At 44.5% G+C, this 20,508-nt stretch overlaps 1 protein-coding gene across 12 annotated transcripts in view; it reads right to left on the reverse strand.

The window, feature by feature from the left end:
* PTK2 (protein tyrosine kinase 2) overlaps window positions 1-20,508 on the reverse strand; it is a 255,666-nt gene that overhangs the window by 15,556 nt on the left and 219,602 nt on the right. For 11 of the 12 annotated variants that reach the window (XM_068525379.1, XM_068525378.1, XM_068525369.1 and 8 more), the window contains 4 exons: window positions 17,808-17,894; window positions 16,191-16,328; window positions 15,342-15,473; window positions 2,536-2,598 (listed from right to left, as the gene is read on the reverse strand). In XM_068525379.1, coding sequence (XP_068381480.1) covers window positions 2,536-2,598; window positions 15,342-15,473; window positions 16,191-16,328; window positions 17,808-17,894 — 420 coding nt within the window. The remainder of the gene's footprint in view (window positions 1-2,535; window positions 2,599-15,341; window positions 15,474-16,190; window positions 16,329-17,807; window positions 17,895-20,508) is intronic. The other variant, XM_068525376.1, reaches the window with a different exon arrangement.

Genomic DNA, 20,508 nt, shown 5'->3' on the forward strand with positions numbered 1-20,508 from the left:
TGCAAAAGCTTTTAAGTTTAAATTGGTCCCATTTCTTTATATTTGCTTTGATTTCCTTTGCTTTAGGAGACAGATCAAAAAAATATTGCTATGATTTATGTCAAAGAGTGTTCTGCCTATGTTTTCCTCTAAAAATTTTACGGTTTCTGGTCTTATATTTAGGTCTCTTAAAAATCTTTAAAAATTAAAAAAAATTTTTTTGTTTCCTTTTGTTCCTGATCTTAAAGTCTTTAATCCATTTTGAGTTTATTTTTGCATATGGTGTTGGAGAATGTTCTAATTTCATTCTTTTACATGTAGCTGTCCAGTTGTTCCAGCACCACTTATTGAAGAGACTGTCTTTTCTCCATTGTATATTCTTGCCTCTGTCACACATTAATTGATCATAAGTGCGTGGGTTTACTTCCGGGCTCTCTATTCTGTTCCATTGATCTATATGTCTGTTTTGGTGCCAGTACCTTACTGTTTTGATTACTATAGCTTTGTAGTATAGTCTGAAGTCAGGGCGGGTGATTCAGCTCTGTTTTTCTTTCTCAAGATTGTTGTGGCTATTTGAGTTCTTTTGTGTTTTCATACATATTTTAAAATTATTTGTTCTAGTTTTATAAAACATGCTATTAGTATTTTGATAGGGATTGCACTGAATCTGTAGATTGCCTTGGGTAGTATGGTCATTTTAACAATGTTACTTCTGCCAATCCAAGAACACAGTATATCTTTCCATCCGTTCGTGTCCTCTTCAATTTCTTTCATCAGTGTCTTCTAGTTTTCCGAGAACAGGGCTTTTGCTTTTTTTTTTTTTTAAAATTAATTAATTAATTAATTAATTAATTTTGGCTGCATTGGGTCTTCATTGCTGCGTGCAGGCTTTCTCTAGTTGTGGCGAGCGGGGGCTACTCTTCGTTGCAGTGCGCGGGCTTCTCACTGCGGTGGCTTCTCTTGTTGTGGAGCATGAGCTCTAAGCGTGCGGGCTTCAGTAGTTGTGGCACGCGGGCTCAGTAGTTGTGGCTCACGGGCTCAGTAGTTGTAGCGCATGGGCTTAGTTGCTCCGCGGCATGTGGGATCTTCCCGGACCAGGGCTCAAACCCATGTCCCCTGCATTGGCAGGTGGATTCTTAACCACTGCGCCACCAGGGAAGTCCCAGGGCTTTTACTTCTTTAGGTAGGTTTAATCCTAGGTATCTTATTCTTTTTGATGTGATGGTAAATGGGATTGTTTCCTTATTTTCTCTGATAGTTCATTGTTAATCTACAGAAATGTGATAGATTTCTGTATATTAATTTTGTATCCTGTAACTTTACCGAATTCACTGATGAGCTCTAGTAGTTTTCTGGTGGCATTTTCAGAATTTTCTATGTAAGTATCACGTCATCTGCAAACAGTGACAGTTTTATTTCTTCCTTTCCAATTTGGATTCCTTTTATTTCTTTTTCTTGTCTGATTGCTGTGGCTAGGACTTCCAATACTATGTTGAATAAAAGTGACGAGAGTCAGCATCCTTGTCTTGTTCCTGATCTTAGAGGGAATGCTTTCAGCTACATGTCATCCTTCCAGTATAAGGAAAGAGCACTGCATGTGGAGACGTTAACTGGGGAACAGTGTGATTTTGCACTTGTGGACTAAGGAATGCCTAATATTCTGTCTGTAGAGCCCATTGTGCCAGCATATCTTATGGGAAATGCCAAACCTTCACATGCTAGCGACTGAACACATCTTCTAGGGGCCAGATCTTAGGGGGAGCTGGATTTTATAGCACAGACTAGGGAAAACTATGCATCTTGGAGCTGGATGACGACACAGTCCCATGTATGTATGTATGTGTACGCACGTGTGTCTAGAAATGAAATGGTTTATTTCTACTCATAGGCCTTATTAGGGTGGATTGAGATTTATCTCCCTAAGTCCGTTACCCAGCAAGTGCAGGTTTCCCCTTTTTACTGGGGATTTCTTTAAGTTGTAAAGAAATCTGCATTTATTTTAACCAGGTATCTGCTAATGGAAATCCTAACAATTTTAACTACTCTCCCCTGAAGACCAGGGACTATTTCTAGCAGGCTTTCAATATATTTGGAATAATGATAATAAGCTAGGTCTTTAAGTACATTTGGAATAATGATAATAAGCTAGGTCTTTAAAGAGAATTTCAGGCACTTCCCCTTACAACACCCAGAAGAAAAAAATCTTGCTTGAACAAGTTTCCTGTGACTGTGGAAACTTTCATAAAACACGAAACAAGAGTATAAAAATTTAGCAGATGACAACTTGTAGCAACAGTTAATTTGTGTACGTATTTCTTTAGGACACAGAGAGTTCAGCTTACTATTGAAAAGAGTGTATTAGTAACGGGGCAGAAATTTTTCTAGCCGAATACGCATGTCAGGCTGCGTACTGTTAAGTTTTAATAATCTTGGCTAAAACGTTGATTTTAGTTATAGAATGAATTATTGTGTTCCATACGACAAATGCTAGTAAGCCTGGATATCCCAGGACACAAAGTGGTCCAGATCCTGATGAGAATGTGGGCAGCTGCTTACCGGGCCCTGAGGACCTCCATCCTCCCTGTCGATGCTGCCTCGAGAGAGCCGCACGTCAGGTTTCTAGAGAAACGAAAGCAAACCGAACAGTTTCATTCTTGGTTTGAAAACCACTGACATACTTCTGTACTACGTTTCTTCCTTTTGTAACACAATTGTCCTCTGAATAAGAAGAGTTAAAAGTTCCCCAGTTTCACAAAAATTCTCAAAGCCCAGGTCAGCTGCCCCAGCAAAGCCCCTTTCTCCGCACACGTGCATAGCTAACAGGACTGGCACCTGTGCCCGAGTCCCATATGACACATGAAGATGTGCACTTCACCTCTCTTCCTAGCAGCAAAGCGAGTTTTCTTCGCTGAGAAAATCCCCACCCCAGGAGGAGGCACCGATGCCTGCTTCCTGGCAGGTTAAGGCTTATATGTACTTGGCTGTCTTGCCAAAGCAGCAAATGGTCCAGTGACAAGTTTTCCCCCGGCACTGCATCCAGAATACAGAAACCAAACAGAGAAATCTTGACTTAACATAAGTAAGAGTAAATGAACTTCACTAACATAATTATGATTAACAAAGTAGGCCACATGCTGTCAAGGTGTGGAGCTTGGTAGGTTTTCTCCTCGTGAAAGCAATGCTGTGAGGTGGTCCCAGCCTGCCCCACGATGGCATGGATTTCACGGAGTCCCTAGGCAGCCACGCCGACTCCTGCCCCCTGCCCCCGCCAGGCACACTGGCTGACCGCTCATCTCTGAAGTCTCTGCCAGTCCGCTGTATCTTACAGACCCTCTATTTGGCAGAGATCAGGCAGTAACAACTTCCTTGTTAGACAAAGAACGTCTTGACGTCGGATTCGTCGTACTTTCTACACCTGAGGAGGGCCCAGCACTGAGGACACCATCCGCAAGCACCTGTCGGGGGTGTTGATGGAGAAACAAGCTTCGTCTCTCCCTTCTTTTCAATGTGTGTTTTCAAAAGTGAAACCATGCCATATAATTTCATAACCTTCATATAACATTATATAGTGGAAATTGGTAAAAACGTTAGAATACTGTACAATATTCCAGAGCATGAATGTTGTCATACACAGAGAAAGGTGGAAACAGCCTGGGCTCTGGCAGTAGCCATCGGGGCTCAGGTCAGCCTCCCACCCTTGCCAGCTGTGTGACCCAGGCCTCAGCTTCTTCATCTCTAAGATGGGGCGATAACAGCACCTGCTGAGCACTACCCCAATCCTTGTCAGGATTAAACGAGTTAATATTGGCAAAGTACTGAGTCACTGCCACGTACGTGTGTGTCAAGTAGAATAAACAGTTCTCCTGCTGTTTGTTGACCCTTTGGGCCATTTTCAAAATTTCAACTGTATAAATAGGCTGTGGGTAAACATCTTTGTATACAAATCTTTGACTAAATTCCTGATTAGTTCCTGGGGACAGATTTCTAAGAATTGAATTACGGAGTCACAGGGTTTAAACATTTGAAAAATTGAGCGTATCAGCTGCCAAGCTGCTCCTGCCTCTGTCCATGATGGACTGTGCCCCACCCAGCACTGCTGGACTTCACTTAAAACTTGCAGCCAATCAATAAACAAAATGCCATCTGTTGCAATCTGCCCCTCCCCCTTCCCTAAGTAGTAGAACATCTCTGTTTCCTCTCACAGATGCTAAGCTGCCTTGGACAAGGTTCACCTCTCCTAACCCATTTCCTCACCCACACAGTTACTATAAGGATTAAGTAAGTGCTTGGCACAGAAATGTGCACATATGAGACGGTTAGTAAATATGTGCTGAAGGAATGCATTAATAAAAGTGCAAAGGAGAAAAGATTTTACAGAGGAGGAACGTGAAGCTTAGAAAGGCAGAACCGGTTGCTATAGGCGACACGAGCTGGATTCAATCAGGCAACAAATATTTAGTGAGTATCTTCTACGTGCAGAAAATATTTTATTTACGTTTTTACTTAAACCAAAGCAGTTCATATATTGTTTGCTTGCTTATAGAGTAAGGTGCTGGGTTTCATGTATTTACATGAATTATCTACTTTTACTTTCATATAAAATACATGAAATGACTTATTTTTCTTTATGTACAACAATTCCCCAATGATATACTTTTCCAAAGACAGAGTTTCAATCCTAAAGGAGGCCTATCTATGTAAAGTCCACTTGTGTTCCATGAATAGAAATATTTAAGCGTTTTCCTCATATAGTCGACAGAGCCTGTCTGAATAAAAGTGTCACGCTGGGAACTAACTAAAGAGCAATCTAGCCAAAGACAGCCTGTCAAAAAGGAGAGATTCTATTGCTGTTTCTGCTGCTGCGTGAAGCTAAATTCTCCTGTTTTCCCCTTACAGAATATTCTAGATCTCCAGCCCTCTGGGACCCAAACGAGCCACCCCAGGACCCAGCCCCTCCTATCAGCAGGCTGGCAGCCACTGCACAAGGCAGGGCCAGGCAGCCAACAGGGCTGGGCCAGCCTCACCTACCAGCTGCCCATGGTAGCTGGCCCAGCCACAGCAGAAGGACCCACACAACCCACACATGGGACAAAAGCATACAGCTCTGGTGACCAAAGGGGAGGGTGCTGCTGGGTTCCATGGGATGTCTCTTACACAAGGCCACTTCTCCAAGATTGAAAAAATGTAACTGACCCTTCCTAATACATAGAGATAAACACAGAGAATTAGGCAAAATGAGGAGACAGAGGAATTCCAAATAAAAGAGTAAGATAAAACCCCAGAAGAAGAACTAAGCAAAGTGGAGATGTGCAACCTACCGACTAAAGAGTTCAAGGTAATGATCATAAAGACGCTCAACAAACTTGGGAGAAGAATGGGTGAACACAGTGAGAGTTTAACAAAGAGTTAGAAAATACAAAGAAGAACCCAACAGAGCTGAAGAATACAATAACTGAAAAAACACCCTAGAAGGAATCAACAGTAGACTGGATACAGAGGAATGGGGAACGGATCAGTGAACTGGAAGGCAGAGGGGTGGAAATCACCCAAGATAAACAGAAAAAAGAAGAAGAAGGAAAAAAAAAAAAAAGAGGATAGTTTGAGACCTCTGGGACAACATCAAGCATACTAACATTCAAATTATAGGCGTCCCAAAAGGAGAAAAGAGAAAGGGGTGGAGACCTTATTTGAAAAAAATCATAGCTGAAAACTTCCCTAACATGGGGAGGGAAAGAGACATCCAAGTCGAAGTACAGAGAAGCCCAAACAAGATGAACCCAAAGAGGTCCACACTAGACACATAATTAAAATGGCAAAAACTAAAGATAAAGAGAGAATCTTAAAACCAGTAAGAGAAAAGCAACTCGTTATGGACAAGAGAACTGCCATAAGACTATGAGTTGACTTTTCAACAGAAACTTTGCAGGCCAGAAGAAGTGGAACCATACATTCAAAATAATGAACGGAAAAAACCTACAACCAAGAATACTCTACCCAGCAAGGCTATCATTCAGCTTTGAAGGAGAGATAAAGAGTTTAACAGACAAGCAAAAGGTAAAAGAGTTCAGCACCACAAAACTGGCTTTACAAGCAATGTTAAAGGGACTTCTCTAATCAAAAAAGAAAAGACCATAACTAGAAATATACAAATTATGAAAGGAATTCCCTGGTGGTGCACTGGTTAAGAATCCGCCTGCCAACGCAGCGGACACGGGTTTGAGCCCTGGTCCAGGAAGATCCCCACTGAGCAACTAAGCCCATGTGGCACAACTACTGAGCCTGCGCTCTAGAGCCCATGAGCCACAACTACTGAGCCCACGTGTCACAACTACTGAAGCCTGAGTGCCTAGAGCCCATGCTCCGCAACAAGAGAAGCCACCACAGTGAGCCTGCGCACTGCAAGGAAGAGTAGCCCCCGCTTGCCTCAACTAGAGAAAGCCCACGCAACAACGAAGACCCAATGCAGCCAAAAAAATAAATAAACAAAAGTAATAAAGTTCCTTTAAAAAATAAAAGTATTAAAACAAACAAACAGACCCCATTGGTAAAGGCAGACATACAGTAAAGGTAGTAAACCAACCACTTATAAGGCAAGTAAGAAGGTTAAAAGACAAAAGTAATAAAATAATCTAATCCACAAGAGTAGTTAAGGGATACAGAAAACAGAAAGATGTAAAATATGTGAAAAACATTAAATGTGGAGGTAGGGGAGTAAAAACGCAGGGTTGTTAGACTGTGTTCAAACTTAAGAGAATGTCAATGTATACGTATCATATATATGCATATGACAACATACATACAATGTTGTTAAATACAAGTCTCATGGTAACTACAAACCAAACATCTGTAATAGGTACACACGCACAAAAGAGAAAGGAATCCAAACATAACACTAAAGATAGTCATCAAATCACCAGGGAAGAAAGTAAAAGAAGAAAGGAAAAACAACAACAATAAAACCCTACAGGGCTTCCCTGGTGGCGCAATGGTTAAGAATCCGCCTGCCAGTGCAGGGGACACAGATTTGAGCCCTGGTCCGGGGAGATCCCACATGCCGCGGAGCACCTAAGCCCGTGCACCACAGCTACTGAGCCTGCGCTCTAGAGCCTGCGAGCCACAACTACTGAAGCCCGTGCGCCTAGAGTCCGTGCTACGCAACAAGAGAAGCCACCGCAGTGAGAAGCCCACGCACTGCAACAAAGAGTAGCCCCTGCCTGCTGCAACTAGAGAAAGCCCACGCGCAGCAACGAAGACCCAATGCAGCCAAAAAACAACAAAAAAAACAAAAACCAACCCTACAAAACCCAGAAAACTGAACAAAACGGCAGTAAGTACATACTAGCGATAATTACTTTACATGTAAATGAACTAAATGCTCCAATCAAAAGACACAGAGTGGTTGAATGGATTAAAAAAAACAAGACCCACATAGATGCTGCCTATAAGAGACTCACTTGAGTCTTCAGACTCCCTGCCTTCAGAGTGACTATACTGCAAAGCTAGTCATCAAAACAGTATAGTACTGGCACAAAAACAGACACATAGATGAGTGGAACAGAACAGACAGTCCAGAAATGAACTACATGATCCATTAGTCAATGACAAAGGAGGCAAGTACATACAATGGTTGAAAAGACAGCCTCTTTAATAAATGCTGTTAGGAACACTGGGCAGCTATATGCAAAATAATCTAACTGGACTACTTTCTCACACCATGTACAAAAACAAACTCAGAATGGATTTAAAGACTTAAATGTAAGACCTGAAACCATAAAACCCCCAGAAGAAAACACAGGCAGTATGCTCTTTGACGTCATCTTAGCGGTATTTTTTCGGATCTGTCTCCTCAAGCAAGGGAAACAAAAGCAAAAATAAACAAATGGGACTATGTCAAACTAAAAAGTTTTTGCACAGCGAAGGAAACCGTCAACAAAACAAAAAGGCTGCCTACTGGCTGGGAGAAGATATTTGCAAATCATATATATGATAAGAAGTTAATATCCAAGATATATAAAGACCTCATTCAACTTAACATTAAAAAAAGAAAAATCCAAACAACCTGATCAAAAAAAGGTCAGAGGACCTGAAGAGACATTTTTCCAAAGAAGACATGGAGATGACCAGCCGGCATATAGAAAAATGCTCAACATCACTAATCATCAGGGAAATGCAAATCAAAGCTCAATGAGCTATCACCTCACACCTGTCAGAATGGCTATTATCAAAAAGACAACAAATAACGTGTTGGTGAGGATGTGGAGAAAAGGGAACCCTCGTGCACTGTTGGTGGGAAGGTAAATTGGTGCAGCCACTATGGAAAACAGTATGGAGGTGCCTCAAAAAATTAAAAATAGAGCTACCATACAATCCATCAATTCTCCTTCTGGGTATTTTTTCCAAAGAAAACAAAAATACTAATTTGAAAAGATATGTGCCCCCCAGTGTTCACTGCAGCATTATTTACAAGATATGGAAGCAACCTAAGTGCCCACTTATAGAGGAATGGATAAAGAAGATGTGGTACACATACACACAATGGAATATTAGTCAGCCGTAAAAAAGAATGAAATCTTGCCATGTGCAACAACACAGAGGGTATCATGCAAAGTGAAGTCAGTCAATCGGAGAAAGACAAATACTGTATGATTTCACTTATATATAGAATCTAAAAAAACAAAAAACAAATAACCTCTCCCAAAACAAATGAACAAACAGAACAGAAATTGACTCACAGATACAGAGAATAGGTGGTTGCCAGAGGGGAGGGGCGGGGGGGGGGATGAGTGAAATAGGTGAGGGAGATTAAGAGGGACAAACTTCCAGTTATAAAATAAATGGGTCAATGAGATGTAATGTACAGTGTGGGGAATGGATTGGCTAATACTGTAATAACTTTGTATGGTGACAGATGTAACTAGACCTACACTGATGATCATTTTGTAATATATAAAAATATTGAATCACTATGTTGTACACCTGAAACTAATATAATATTCTAAGTCAATTACACTTCAAAATAAAATATTCTGGGTCTGAAGACAGTAATACTAAAGACAAAAATGAGGCAACTTCTATTTAAAATCTTACAGAAACGGATCATAGACATAAAGAATGTCTGGGCCTATTTGATTATTCTCCCCATCAGGTATGCATTTTCTTTCTTTTTTTCAAACTCAGGTATAACTTGTATACAACAAAGGCCACAGTTCTTAAGTGTAAAGGTCAGTATCCCTGCCTAACACGCCACCCCAATCAAGACACCGAGCAGATAACCCGCAGGCTGCAGTTCGCCAAAGGGGCCTCTCCTCTGACTTCCAGCCCAGATGACTGTTTCTGAACTTCATACAGACGGGTCCTGTAACAAGCACTCTTGTGTGTCTGGCATCTTTTGTGAACACGGTGTCTAAGACTCAGCCCTGTGGTCATGTGTAGCAGTTTGTTCCTTTTTACTGTTGTGCAACATGCCCTTGTTGCATCCGTTCTGCTGTTAACGGGCAGGTGGGTTATCTCCAGTTCTTTTCCATGTGGGCATGCGTATTCCCTTCTCTTAGGCAACAGATGGGGGCCGAAGGTGCTGCTTTCGGTTCTGGGGACACGGTAGCCAACCATTCAGGCTTGATCTCTAGTCCCATGTTGCTATCACTCTAGAAAACTTCAAACCTAAGGCTTTCAGCTCAAAAGTCCTTTCCCCTTGCACTACACTGTCTTCAAATCTGGACCGTGGAAGACACATGGGAGGGATGTGGCCTGGCTGAGAGCAGAGGCCCCGTCTTGGATTCTCTGACCCCGTCTTGATGTTCATCTTTCATTCCTGCTGACTGGCTCTGCTGCAAGAGGGAAAACAGCTCAAACATTCATTTCCTTTCTCAGGACACAAAGCAGGCTTTATATACTCAAAACTTTCTCATTTTAAAATTAAAATCCTATCTTCAGCACAGCCCTGCATTAGAAAATGACTGTATGCATAGCAATAAAAATAAACAAGTAACACAGTTACTCTCTCTTTAAGCAGCACCCAACAGGAAAGAAAGTCCTCTCAGTGGACTGAGGTTCTAGTCAAGGCTGCCGGCTCTCTCTGGCCAGTTTGCAAGAGAGCTTTTACAGCCGTGGATTCACAGGCACAGAGGCAACCCGGAAACCACTCGGGCTGCACTGAGATCAGAGAAGGGGGTGGGGACACCACAAAGACCCTGCGCTGTAGGTCACAGCTGTGTGCCCCAGGGCAAGAGCCCGCCGATGTCTGTGTGCCGATGGAGGGATGCATCTGAGGGATGCTTGACTCTCCAAAGTGCTCGATAAAAAGTAACCTCACACAGTGATGTAAGTCCTAAAACCGGAGGCTTCAATAAACAGCTATCGATCCTGATCTGTTAGAAAATATCTGGGAATCGCTACGGACAAAGCAACTTTAATTTTTCCAGTAAAGAACGTGACTCTTCCACCCGGGTACAAGCTGACCTCACGGAAGGGCGCAGCAGGGCTGCTCCCAGCACAGTCCGAGGACCAGGGCGGGTCAGGAATGATTTGCTGTTACCAGGTCATGATGAGACAGAAACAGAGGATGAGCATCTTTAGACATTTCTAGAGCAGTCTGAAATAGTAATTTTTAGGTCTGTTGGAGCTCATAACAAAAGTTTGTTATACCTTTTTAAAAATTTCCTTTTTCTAGTAACTGCTTTTTATTTTATTTTACTAGAGTATCAGGTCTACAACGGTTTAGGAAAAAAAAAATAGAAACAGGTCCTCCTTCACTGACAGCTTGAGAAGCCTGCACAGGGAAGCACCTGGGCCTAAAAGGCTCCATGTCCTGCACACAGATGCTGCCTCCTCGGGGAAACATGGTGGTTAGACACAGCCAGGGCCTTGTTAGCCAGCTGCTAAAAACAGCCTACCTAAGGGAGCCCTAACAACAGCAAAAACGAATTAAGGGGAAAAAAAACACACAAAAACAAACAACGAATTAAGGTTCACTGATAACAAATCCAGTGAAAGGGTGTCCAGCTCCTGCGTGATACCAGCGACGCTCCTTTGCAGAATCCCTTCGACACTGGCTAAAAGCTCTCACCCCATCTATTACACTCATCTTGGGTTGGGAGCTGCCTGCAGGTATTCCGGGCGAGGTGTACGATCTAGGATTCTAGATTCTCATCAATGCAGCACTCCTGGCTGCTACAGAGAACAAACTGAATGAGAGATTAAAAAGCCCTTGGAAAAGTTAATGGCGTATTCCTTATCTCTTCCACTGTTTACACGTTATACATTTAATCCTCCACTGAACCCTACGGAAAGGCATTCTTGCGTTTTACAGAGGAAATTATAATTATTTTACAGATTAACAAATCACAGCATAGAGAGGTTAAACAACTTACGTAGGGCCGCGGTAACTAGGATTTTGAAGTCTCCCCTAGCTGACTCCAGCGCCTAGGCTCCTGCGCTCGGTGTGCCCTCACGCTGGCACGTTCTTCAGCTGCTCAGCCTGCCCTGACGGCCCTGCATGCTGGGCCTCCCCTGCGCTCCGTCCTCTCTGTCACAACCAGGGCTGACCTAGAGGGGCTGCATCTCAAGGACAGGAAGGATGGAGGGCCCGGGTGGTCATCCCGTGGCGGCCACGGGAAGGTTTTAAGTCAGAAAAGGCCAGGATCAGACCCGAGGTGTAGAAATGCCACCGTGGCTGTGGCATGAAACACAGCCTGGAGGGGACAGGCTCTCACAGGCGCCATGTACGACGCCCCGGCCTTTACATTTACTTGCCCCCCGCCTCCTCACCTTCCCTCCCCTGGCAGCGGCGCTGTGGCTCGCCCACCCAGTTGCTTAACGCCGGGGGTGGGCCCGTCCTGACGGCTCGCTTGCTCTCAGCCCCCCACCTACACCGGCTGCCTGACCAACGGCCAACGCAGATGGGGCAGGGATTATTCGACTGAGGACATCAACATTGTTTTGATCTTGAAACCATTAACAATGACAATAATAAATCACTCTTGCTTATGGAGATCGATAGGAAATTCTAATAAGACATCACGAACAAAAGACACCAGGACCTTCAAAGGATCATCAACCACGACTTAGTGGGGACTTCTCTCTGGAACGCGGGTCCAGCATAAAACCAAGCAAAATGCTTCACGTAATTCATCACGTTAAGCCTTTTAAAAGCTTTAAAAAGGTTATTTTTAAAATAGAGAGCCAACATTATACTTAATGGAGAAAACTATTACGGACATTTATCTTTAAAAATCAAAGCAGGCAAGAACCTATCTAATACAAAAGTTGGCAAGAGATGCTTCAGGGGCAATATGAGATACATAACTGAAAATGAAGAAAGAAAATGTTTTCTAAAAAGTGGTAACTGTGCATGAATAGAAAAAACCCAAGGAAATCAGTCAGAAAGATTTCATGGGATAAATATTGTTACATACAAGGTAATTTTCTAAAAATCAACTGCATATGCATATACGGAAATAACAACTAAAAAGTTCAATGAAAATGAGATACCATTATCAGCGACGGGAAGCTCTAAATGAATGGGCAGCAATTTAATAAGGGAAGATATGGACTTAGAGAAAGTTATAAAGTTACATGGGAGAAACAAAAGGGGTCAGGAACAAATGGAAATGTCCCAAGCTGAGGAGACAGGTACACTGAGGCTGTCACAGGACACAGCACTGACTGGACGCCCCGGGGGGAGTTCATTATACGACTTCATCAGTGGATTTTCAACGTGGCCTGGAAGCCATCTGGAGTGACAGAAATGATCTACGTATGGAGAATGGGTTATACGGACTTACGCATTTATCAGAACTCACCAAACTGTACGCTTAAGATCTGCGCAGGCCACTGTCTGTAAATTACCTCAATTAAAAGGAACAACCCCTACGGCTGGTGAGCCGGCAGCGTCTGGAGCCTGTGATTCAGAGTACCTGACGTCACTGGGAAGACGGAGCCTGGGCCCGGGCCAATCACCTTCCCGGCTAGCAAGCTCTTCCCAAGGCATGAGCATACTTCCTGAGCCTGTCTGCCCTGCAAATTCCAATCTAGCTCGGGGCCTGGGCGCCAACACCATCCCGACTCCGAGCAGCACCCCCGGGCCCCCCTCCCGCTTCTCGCCGCCGGCTGTGCCCTGTCAGAGCGGCTCACAGCCGCGGCCTTCCTCCACTCTCAGGGCAATCATACACCAGACACTGGTATTTAAGTATATTAACTCGAGTTTGAAGAGTTTGTAACACTGCCTTTTTAAAATACAAATCCATGCGGGAAAGTAGGCTATCTGGACAAAAGGTTAAAATGTAGGGCTAGGGAACAGCAGCTGTATTCTTGGAACTGATATAATATCCAAACGGATTCGCTCAGATTAGTAAATAATAATAACCAATTTTTGTCGCTTGCCTTATAATCTCAAGATAGGCTGATTTAAATAATTTAGAATTTTGATATGATGAAACTTTTGTTCAAAAGCGAACGGTTCACCGCGCCCAGCGCCATTCTGTATATGTCGCAGTAAATGCACGTGCGGAGGAGCACCAGGCTGTGGGAGCGCCGAGCCGCGTGCAGCCGGGCACCCAGCACGGCTGGCAGAGTGGCGGGCACCAAAGGCCCCGGCTCGGCCAACGCTAGCCAGTGGTCTTGGGCAATTTCCTCATCTCTAAAATGAGGGTAATAAAGGACAGGTTCACATTCCTTTATCCTCGTTTCCAAAATCTAAAAGGTACTAAAAGACTGGTAAGTTTGTTTTTTTAAGCTTGAAGGAAACTAATTTTGTGGCAAAACCTGACCTGAACTGATGTGAGGGCTGTCTTTACAGCTGGTAATGTGAACACCTGTGTTTTGCTGTTAAGAATGTTAGTGCTTTTAACTCTGTATGCTATTGGAATACTTATATAATATACAACATGTGCTTCATATTTTATTAACTTTCTTTTTTTTTTTTTTTTTTTGGCCGCACTGCAAGGCTTACGGGATCTTAGTTCCCTGACCAGGGATTGAACCTGGGCCCCGGCAGTGAAAGCGCTGAGTCCTAACCACTGGGCCGCCAAGGGATTCCCTTCATTAACTTTCTAAAGCAAAAAAATAGTGTAGCACATAGAACCCTCAAGAGTTTCGGATAAAATATTTTGGACCCGTCTCTTCCCCACAGGGTGGTTATAAAGACTGAATGACTTTCTGTATGAGAAATACGTAGGACGGTGACCGACACGGGATTAAGTGTTTTGTACGATCTTGACCATTAAGCTGTGACGGGGCTGTGTGCATTAGTCCTGTCTGGCAGTTAACTGAGTGTGGAGTGTGTGTGATGTCTGCAGGCCTAAATTTTAAAAGAAAAAGAAAAGAAAGGTGAGAAGGTGCCTCCACCTAATATGATCTGCTCCCAGGTCCCCGTTCATGCCAAGACGGCCCTCACGCCCCCTGCAGCGAGGGCAGTGGCCACCTGGATGGGTTAAAACACGCCTCACCAAACTTGTGCGCAGCTTGCTTTAATTTGAAACTACAGTCTTCAAAAAGAAAGCCCCCTATAAAGAGTGAAATCAGGATCACAGGTGATGAACCGCTGTCTTGTAAAACCACTGGTTGTTGTGTTGATTTAGTGTTTCTGTGCCTGTAGGACTCCCAGAGATGCCAGGAACAGCACTGTATCCCCTCATCAGTGTCTGGTCCCTCAGCATAGAGGGTGACGTAGAGGTGGCCTCGGGATGTTTATGGTCAAAGCGTGAGGGACCAGCTCTGGACCAGCCAGGTACGGGCTTTGCGGAAGCACTCCGAGTCCTGGCTCCGCCCAGCCTTTCTTCTCTTCAGGCTACTTCAGGAAGGCTGAAATAGCTGCGCAGGGTGACAGGGGAGGGGTCCTGAGGCTGACGACCACGTGACACACACAGACCACTCTGTCACCGCTCCTCTACCCCCAGGGACTTCTGAGGGGCTGTCGACAAGAGCTGTCCCAGGAAGACATTTGCTGCCCGCAACCCCAGAGGCACGTGGCAGGAGGTCTGCATCTCTCAGACCTCGAACCAGAGGAGCCCAGGAAGGCAAGCCCGGGGCCCCCGGGCTGTCTAGCCATGTGCCCTGCAGTAGCGAGAGGCAACGTCTTATGTGCAAGCTGACACTTCAGTGGCAGTTGTTTCTGTGTAAACGTGGCAGTAACACAAAACCACAGAAACGGCTCTACATCTGAGCCCATAATGCTACTACTGACATCCTAGAAATTTATCCTGAAAAAGTAATTCAAGAAAAGCAAACGACCCACTATTGCAAGTTTTAGGAAGCAGACGTAAAACAAAGGCTCCTGCTTTGGAAAAGATGAAGTCTGCGATCAGTGTGCAGTAGAGCCGACTCCAGAGGCTCAGGGGCGGAAGACCTTTCTGAGACTCAGTTACCAGAAACCTCTCCTCCTTCTCCAGCCAGCGCTGATCCTCTTCCATCTCCTGCTGCTGCCGGATCAGCCGCTCCTCCATCAGGTGGGTCGGCAACACCTGCCCGATGCCACGCAGGTCCAGTGTGGCAGAGTCCTGGGGGAGGAGTTAAAAGGTCCACTCTCAGAAGTCTGTGTATGAGGCTCTTACTTTTTCTTTCTGTGTGTCTTTCCAAACAATTAAGCAAAATAGCAGGCGTGGTGGAAGTAGGGTCTCTTCTACTCTGCCGGCGGGAACAACTTTTCTCAGGGTTACAAGTTAACGTGTGTGAAACAGCTTTAAAAAGCACACCATTGTTCACTTGCAGGGACCTACTCTAAGGAAGTAATCCAAGATACGAGGCAGAGAATGCATCATTAGTTAGAGCGAAAAAGTGGAAACAATCTGGAAGTAAAATAATGGGAGGAGGATTAAATACGACACGCACATATTACGGAGTATAAAGCATGTTTACTCCAAGGAAAAGAGCTTGAAGAGCAGACAACTACAGTTGTTCTTGGATTCAAAGAAATGATTTTTAATATTATAGGAGTGGTTCTTGGTTTTACCAAGAAAATTTAGTAAAAATTAACACGGTCCGCAGAGCCGGAGGCTGTTTGTTCCTTGGCCTCATGTAGGGCTCTGCTTTTCAAATGAATGGGCTAATGATGGTAGCATCTCTCCATCGTTTAGCGAAGAAGATTCACAGACCCCGAGAGCATCTGATCCGAGAATGAGGGCATCTAAATTGAGAAATCTTAGCGTTTAGAAATCCTGTACCTTGGGCACAGCCTCATCAGTTAACAACGCAAAGCCCAAGAACATCCAATTTACCTCCACGTTGGGCTGCCACATCGCTATCTCCTGTGGTCTGTGATTCCACGAATCTGTTTGGTCCAAAAGAGGTGCCTGACCTGGGTAGATGCTGCCAGCCATGGCTGTGATTCCATGTGAGCCAGGGTAGCCAGAGACCTGCGGGTGAGTGAAGCGGCCAGGTCACGTGGTCTGACACGGTACGACTTCTGCACAGTTCTGCTTTCCACGTGAAAGGAAGTAACTGAGATTACAGAGAATAATGTGGCAGCAGAATAACGGCTCCTCAAGGCTGTCCACGTCCTAATCCCTGGAACCTGTGTGACTATGGTAGCTCACATGCCAAAGGGACTGTGCAGATGTGATTATAAATTAGGAATCATTAGGTGGGGAGACTATCCTGGACGATCTGAGTGGACCCAACGTGATCATAAGGGTCCCTAAAAATGCAAGAGGGAAGCAGAAGCGGACAGAAAGGGGGTGCGGCTACTGAAGAACAGTCAGAGAGATACTTGGGCTTTGAAGTGGAGGAAGGGGCCATGAGCCAAGGAATGCAGGTGCCTCTAGAAGCCGGGAAAGGCAAGGAAGTGGACTCTCAACTGCAGCCTCGAGAAAGGTCGTCTGTTATGGCCACAGCAGATAGCTAATGCAAATAGACACTAGGAAACCAGGAATTCTTCACTTTGGAATTCTACACTTATTACAATGCTGAGAGCAGACCATCCTCGGATGTAAAAGCAATGGGCCATAAACATGGCTAAGCCATCTCTCTACAAGTCCCTTTCCTGCCCAACTCACTTCGACTCCACCAGCAAAGAACAAACAAAACCCCCAAATGCTTGTCCTCTAGTGAACCAGGGTGGATGGTGAGAGAAGGCAGGCCTTCACAGTCTAACAATGATGATGAAGGCAGAGAAGAACATTTAGTTGGACATGGAGAAAAATTTCAAGGCAGAAGGAAAGTGAGAGGAATTTCTTTACATGGTTCTCCCTCAATCAAGAGAAAGAGAGACAAGGAATCAGTATCTGTTTCCCTAACTCATTAGGCTGGTACTGGGCAGCCAGGGTTGTCAGCTACTTTTTAAATGAGATAAAGCACAGCCAAATCCACATTTCCAAATTCCCTTCAACAAAGATTTCATGCATTGTTAGGTCTCTAGGCATTGATGTATACCAAAATTCCACACTGACAATATGTAATTACTAAACTTTCAAATAAGACGTACAGGGAGTTCTCACAGTTTATTTGAATGAAAATGTTTTAATAAAAAACTCTACTAAACATAAAATGCTGTATCAGCGACTATTTCTGGTCAGAAGGGATATATCACTGCCAGAGAACTTCTAGGAAGTTTCACAACAAAGAGATTTCAAATGATCTAAGGCAGTTTTCTATATGACACCAACGACGTGAAAGGATCAAATGAGCATTTCAAGCTGAAAAGGCCTACAGGAAATGTCCCATAGCTGTTCTTATTTACAAGGTAAGGAAACGTGGGGCTTGGGAGAGAATCATTCATTTGTTCGATGAAAAAAATGAATGTTTTAATTTATAAGTATATACAATATATACTTCCCCACCCCCAAATGTGCTGAAGAATAAAATAACACATCTTATAACGGTAATGAACGGTATACCTGGTAGTGATTGGTCTGTACCATGTGCTGTGGGCTGGGATGAAACCCTTCGCTGGACCTCGGACTAGGATAACCAGGTCTGCTGGGCTGTGAACAAATCAACAGAGCATCACATGAATAAGTATTCTGATGATTTTGGTAAATCCGCATTTTATTAAAAAGAATAGAGAAAGATAATTTTCTAAAAGAGCTTAGTTGGAAAGAATGATAAAGGGTGTGAAGACATTTCCATGGGGGTAACAGTCTTTTCAACAAATAATGCTGGGACAACAGGATATCCACATGCGAAAAATGAAGCTGGGCCCCTTCCTCACAACATACATAGAAATTAACTCAACATGGATCACATTTCTAAACGTTGAGAGCTAAAACGATAAAACGCTTAGAAGAAAACACGGGAGTAAATCTTTGTGACCCTGGGTTAGGCCATGGTTTCTTAGGACGCCAAAAGCTCAGTCAACAAAAGAAAAGATAAACTGGACTTCATCAAAATTAAAAGTTTTGTGTTGCAAATGACGACATCAAGAAAGTGAAAAGACAACCCATGAATGGAAGAAAGTATCTGCAAATCATCTATCTGATAAGATTCATATCCAGAATATAGAAAGAACTCTTATAACTGAACAAGAAAATGACAAATAATCTAAGTAAACAGTGAGCAAAAGACCTGAGTAGACCCAAAGAAGATATACCAATGGCCAATAAGCACATAAGAAGATGCTCAATACCATTCAGCATCACGGAAATGCAAACCTGGAGGCTTTCCTTTCTGCTCCTCACCGGCTGGGAGCACGTGGGTGAACCAGCCGGATTCTATTTCCTCATCTATAGAACTGGGTTGACTTGGAGGGACCCTGAGGTCACTTCCAGCCCTAAAATCCTCATTGTTTGACACGTGAATTTAAAGTTCAGAGCAAAAAGAACGGTCTAGTCTGAAATGGAAGATAAGTCAATAAAGTCTCCTAAACCTGAGGGATTTAACAAAGTGGAAACTCAGGGCTCTCCAGGTGAATAAAGACCAGAATTGAAGGAAACAGACTTGGGGCCCAGCGAGCCCAGGGGAGGAAGGAAAACACCTCAGTGCCCGTGTCGCTTTCCCGTGGACACAGGTGGTCCTGGATGAACACACACTCCGCTTCGGCTAAGTTCTGAGCGAGCCTGAGTCTCGAAAACAGTGTCACCCCCTCCGCCTGGAATGCGTGCCGCCTCCTGTCCCGGGTCTCCCGTGTCACCCCTCCCTCTCCCTCCTGACACAGAAGTGTATCCCCCGCTCTCCTCCGAGCACGTGGACCGCAGCCACCCCTGCACTTGCTCCCGCCCTGCGGTGCGGGCCTGTTAAGCCTCTGAGGGTGGGGAAGGCTCCCCCACCCCTTTAGCCCTGTCGCATTTCAGCCCCCAGGTGCAGTCTACTCCAAACTTAACTAAATGTGAGGATGGATCCCCAAGACCCCCCGAAAGAGGGAAGGGCATGAAGGGGGAGTCACGGGCTTTGCTTGTGTGCTAGGGTGGCAATTTTGTTCCAAGAAGCCCTAGGGACTACTCTTCAGATTGATATTTTTAAAGGTTTCATTTAAGCAAGTGGTTAAAAAGAGGCAAAAATGTTTGACTATCTCTGTACTCTGACATTTCAGTGGCAACAGCCGTTTCAAAGGTGTGTGTTAATATGTATGCATTACAATGGTCGTACGGCAAAGGCTTCCTGGAGTCCAAGTATGGGAGGGTGCAGACCCAGGAATTAGGACAGTATTCACAGCTATCTGACAGGTGGACAGTTGTGTCTGCTGGCTTACATTTTGGAGGTGGCAGGTAAGTAACACAGGCAAAAATAAAAACTTTTACTCAGTGGGTCCTACGTGTAGAGCAAGGTGTTGTATGTACAATCTGATAAGTCTGAGAGCAATGCTACAAAGAAGTATTATCACCCCACCGTACAGAGGATAAAACAGAGGCTCAGAGAGGTCAGGCGATGCGAACAGGCTGCACAGCTGGTAATGGCAGAACTGCCCGCCTCCAGAGTCTGCTGTGCTGTGCTGCTACTCTATGACAAGCACACTGTGACTCACCCAATAAAAGGGGAATTACAAAAGGAACGACCAAAGAACGGCAAAATCTCCACAGAACACCCTCCAGTGGCTCAAATACCCACATGGGTAGCAAACGGTAACACCTGTAAGGTTCCATTTCAAAATAAAGATAACAGATAAAAACATGAAAACATGTCTTACAGAAGACGAAACGACTGCACCAAGAACACCACAAAATGGAACTTTGTTAGCCACCCGCTGTGGAGAGCACGGACGTATTGCTAACAGTTCTGTTTTCCTCCTCTACAAGCACAGACTCAGCGTGGTGGCCAAGAGGGCAGGCCAGGAAATGGCCAGCGCCGGGCCGGGGCAACTCGCCCACTGTGCCTCAACAGTGAAGTGGGGACAGGGCTGCCACGAAGATCGAATGAGCTGAGCTGGGCTGAGGTATCCAGACGTGTCACCTGCTACTAAGTACAAGGTTTAGCAGGGTGATTGCACCTCCTCCTCGAAGACAGAAACTTGGCTTTTCATGAAGCAAACTATGGAGCTAGGGGAGTTTTTGTCAAAAGCCTCCCAAGTGAGGAGGAAGAAAAAGGAAAACCCAAGACATCCTACACTCGTGGTCCTCAGCTGGATGGCAGTGCCCCCGATGGGGGCCTAGGGTACTGAGAGGG

Source organism: Eschrichtius robustus, chromosome 17 (assembly GCF_028021215.1).
Source record: "Eschrichtius robustus isolate mEscRob2 chromosome 17, mEscRob2.pri, whole genome shotgun sequence".
Classification (NCBI taxonomy): Eukaryota; Metazoa; Chordata; class Mammalia; order Artiodactyla; family Eschrichtiidae; genus Eschrichtius; species Eschrichtius robustus.